At 41.4% G+C, this 3,177-nt stretch overlaps 1 protein-coding gene across 2 annotated transcripts in view; it reads right to left on the reverse strand.

Annotated features, from left to right (window-relative positions):
* Positions 1–2,258: 2,258 nt before the first annotated feature.
* LOC113484355 (hepatocyte nuclear factor 4-beta-like) overlaps positions 2,259–3,177 on the reverse strand; it is a 24,086-nt gene continuing 23,167 nt past the window's right edge. Inside the window, exon 10 of one of the 2 annotated variants that reach the window (XM_026856694.1) lies at positions 2,259–2,810. In XM_026856694.1, coding sequence (XP_026712495.1) covers positions 2,674–2,810 — 137 coding nt within the window. In that variant the 3' untranslated portion in view covers positions 2,259–2,673. The remainder of the gene's footprint in view (positions 2,811–3,177) is intronic. The other variant, XM_026856695.1, reaches the window with a different exon arrangement.

A 3,177-nucleotide genomic window follows, 5' to 3' on the forward strand; every position in this document is an offset into this window, starting at 1 on the left:
TTTTTTTTTTTTTTTTTTTGGTATGTTCTGAATTTCTTCATGGAGGAATACTGTCATTCAGGTTTTGCAGTATTTCCTGACTCTACTGCAGTAGCATATATGCTGCTGTAATGCACATTACTTTCTTAATAAAGTAAGTGAAACTTTGCACCTCCAAAATATTTCTGCAATTTCTCTTCATACTGTAGCGCAGGCTAAAGTTAATATAAGACCCAGACTCAGTGTTAATAAAGCCAAATGTTACAACTGGCAAAGAAACAGATAACTTACGGAGAAATAGGTTAAGATTTTATTACCTGAGATGTGTGATTCGTCTTGTCCCGACAAAGCATCTGGCGTCTTGCCAGATAAATTATTTCAAAATGATAGCTTTGAGCTGCGTTTGTTAAAATCCTGATTCCAATAACGCAGAAATGTAATAAAATAGTCACTTACAAGATACGTTTGCATGAGAATATTGGTTTAATTTAGAGTGGGGTTTGACAGAGGGAAGCTAGAAAGAGATTTTTGCCATGAATCTATTCTGACCCTTAATACAGTGAATTATTCTTGCTGTAAACCTTCACCGGACTTGCTGAACACTGGAGGCTGAGGCCAATATCTACTTGTTCCTGAACAATTTTATTTTCTTCTATCAGATAATATCTTAGATTGTTAATTACATCAGTCTCAAGTGAAAGCTGGGCTTTGCAGCCCTGGGTGATTATTTTAGACAAAAAAAAAAAAAAAATCCCTAAGGTATTTGCATTGGAGAATTTGAAACCTTGGTTTTGAATCAAAGAAAAAAGGCAAACCGTCCATGTGAAATATGAGAATATGGAATTTATTTCCCCCATAGATGTATTTTCTTACCATTAATGAGTATAAATGTACATTTAATTTCTAGAAAAGTAATGTAATCTACATGATGGAGGAACTGGAAGCAATGTTAGCCGAGTACAGTTGCATCTGTCATGCAGCAGGAATGCTTGCAGTGGGACCTGGTTTCCAGATATAGCTGTTTCAAATCAAAGTTATCGGCGTATAATGTCAGATCAAATTCATCATAGACAGTAGAAAAATAAAACATTGTGATCCTAGGTGAAATTCAACCCAGGCTTCAATGGTTTTCAGATCCCTTGTGTTGAAGAATGGCAACTCTAAGATATCTCCCGCAGGGAATGAGAGACAAAGTATTCCCCTTCTGATGGAAGTTCAGGTGCTCGTCCCAACTTCTCTTTCAATTAGATTGCATTTCCATAGCATCCTCCATCTGAGGATCTCAAAGTGCTTCACGAGCATTAGCGAAATAAGCTTCACCAACCCAGAGCTGGGTTCTGTCGCCTCATTTTTGCCATGCACAGGGGCTGATGGAGTTGTGAACTAAGAGTTCTCCATCATGTCCTACTCTTCGGATGCTCCTGATCCCTCAAGAGCTCTCTGATGGAGTTCATTGGACTTGTATACAGATGAGCCTAAGTTTTGCACAAGTCCAGCAATCTGCTTTCTAATAAAGTCTGATTCCTTCAAATTAACACCATAAAACAATGACTGTGCTTTAGGAACGTTAGAGGGTCTATAGTCATCTATGGGTTTACCTTAAGTAGCTGTAACATGGTTAATAGTTGGCCACCTACCACTGATTAAGTTTTACATTAAGTGGAGAAACACCTTATGTTTAAAATGCAAACTCTTTTTAAAAATAATAAATAGCTCATAGAAGACTTGCCTCTTTTTTTTTTTTTTTTTTAAGTTTAGGTTGCAGGCATTGCAAAGTTACATAAAACTACAGCAAAAGCGTATCTGTGTGCTGGGGAAAAGGGTGTTTTGGTGGTTTTGTGACAGCTGTTGCTTCTTTCAAATACGTTTGCAGTAAAAGGTTGCAAAAGGTACAAAGCAGTGATTTGGTAGGTCAGCAGCTTCTTGAGCTTCCTGCCTGTTGTGGGGTTTAGTAGACCCAGCAGCTGCGGTCTGATGCAGAGATCTTTGCTGTCGTCTTGGAGCTGCATGAGATATGCAACAAAGTAGAGGATGCATCGAATGACTCACAACTGACCTCTAGATGTACCGGAAATTATGGAAAATGGCAAATTGTTGGCATTCCTGATCACAAATAATTGACCAGCATTAAGTGTCAGCTGGTCTATGTGGAACAAGACACATCTGTGGAATAAGAAAGCGTTGGCCTGTGACGGGTAATGAAGATATTCTTCCTAAAGCTTAACACGCAGCAGGAGAAATGGGAGTGTAATTAAATTTTTAATGGGAACAGACCTTTTCATACTGACAATTGAAGATACGCCATCCTCACTACAATTACCAGGAGCTGTGTAAGGCATTTGGTTTTATGAAGATAGCGGCCGAAGGCTTTGAAAGGGTCGTGATCACACCAAGCTGGGAGATAAGGGATGTGATCAGAAGCCCTGCTCCAGAGAGCTTACAGTCTTGGTCTTACTGCAAAGAGCATTAATCCAAATCTCCTGTGAAATGAGGGTGACGGTGGCGGGAGAACCCGCGGTGAGGCTTCTGCTGCGAGCTGGTCCCTGGTGCTCAACTCACGGCTGGGAAAGAGTGTGACCGACAGCTCCGGCTACAGGCAGGGGGTTGCTGTGCTTTGCCTCTGCAAAGAGAAAGGGCGCGTTTCACTTTCAGCACAGTTTTCACATTGCTCCCAGCTTCTCCTTCCACCTCTCCCTATAAAATCTCCTGCTTGGGTATCACTGTCTGAGGCAGGAGCTGCGCTACAACGTTGGGTCCTGCGCTAGAGCCTAGTTTATAGTCTTCGCTGCCTGTGCTTGTAGAAGGAGATGGAAGGGATGTTTCAGGAGATGCTGTGGGAGAGAAAAGAAATAGAATTAAAATGGACTTGGACACTGTTCCATGGAGCAAACCATCCTATGAACCAAGGAGCGGGAGCTTGGGGGATGGGGCAGAGGGATCCGTCCCAAGTTCAGGCATATTCTTCCTTTCTGCGTGTGATGAGGCACAGGGTGGACTGATAAGGCGCAGACCAACTCTTCTCAGTATTGTGCACTTGGGAAATGCTCCCAACTGCTTTCCAATCCTCTCTCTCCTTGTCAGAGGAGAGCTTAACCTGCTGGCCACTATTCTTCATTTACAGAACACAGCATCTTTCTAATCTCCCTTGCTGAAAGGTGGCTTAAAAAAAAAAAAAAAAAAAAAAAATAATGTAATATG

Source organism: Athene cunicularia, assembly GCF_003259725.1.
Source record: "Athene cunicularia isolate RWA chromosome 11 unlocalized genomic scaffold, athCun1 chr11_part1, whole genome shotgun sequence".
Taxonomy (NCBI): Eukaryota; Metazoa; Chordata; class Aves; order Strigiformes; family Strigidae; genus Athene; species Athene cunicularia.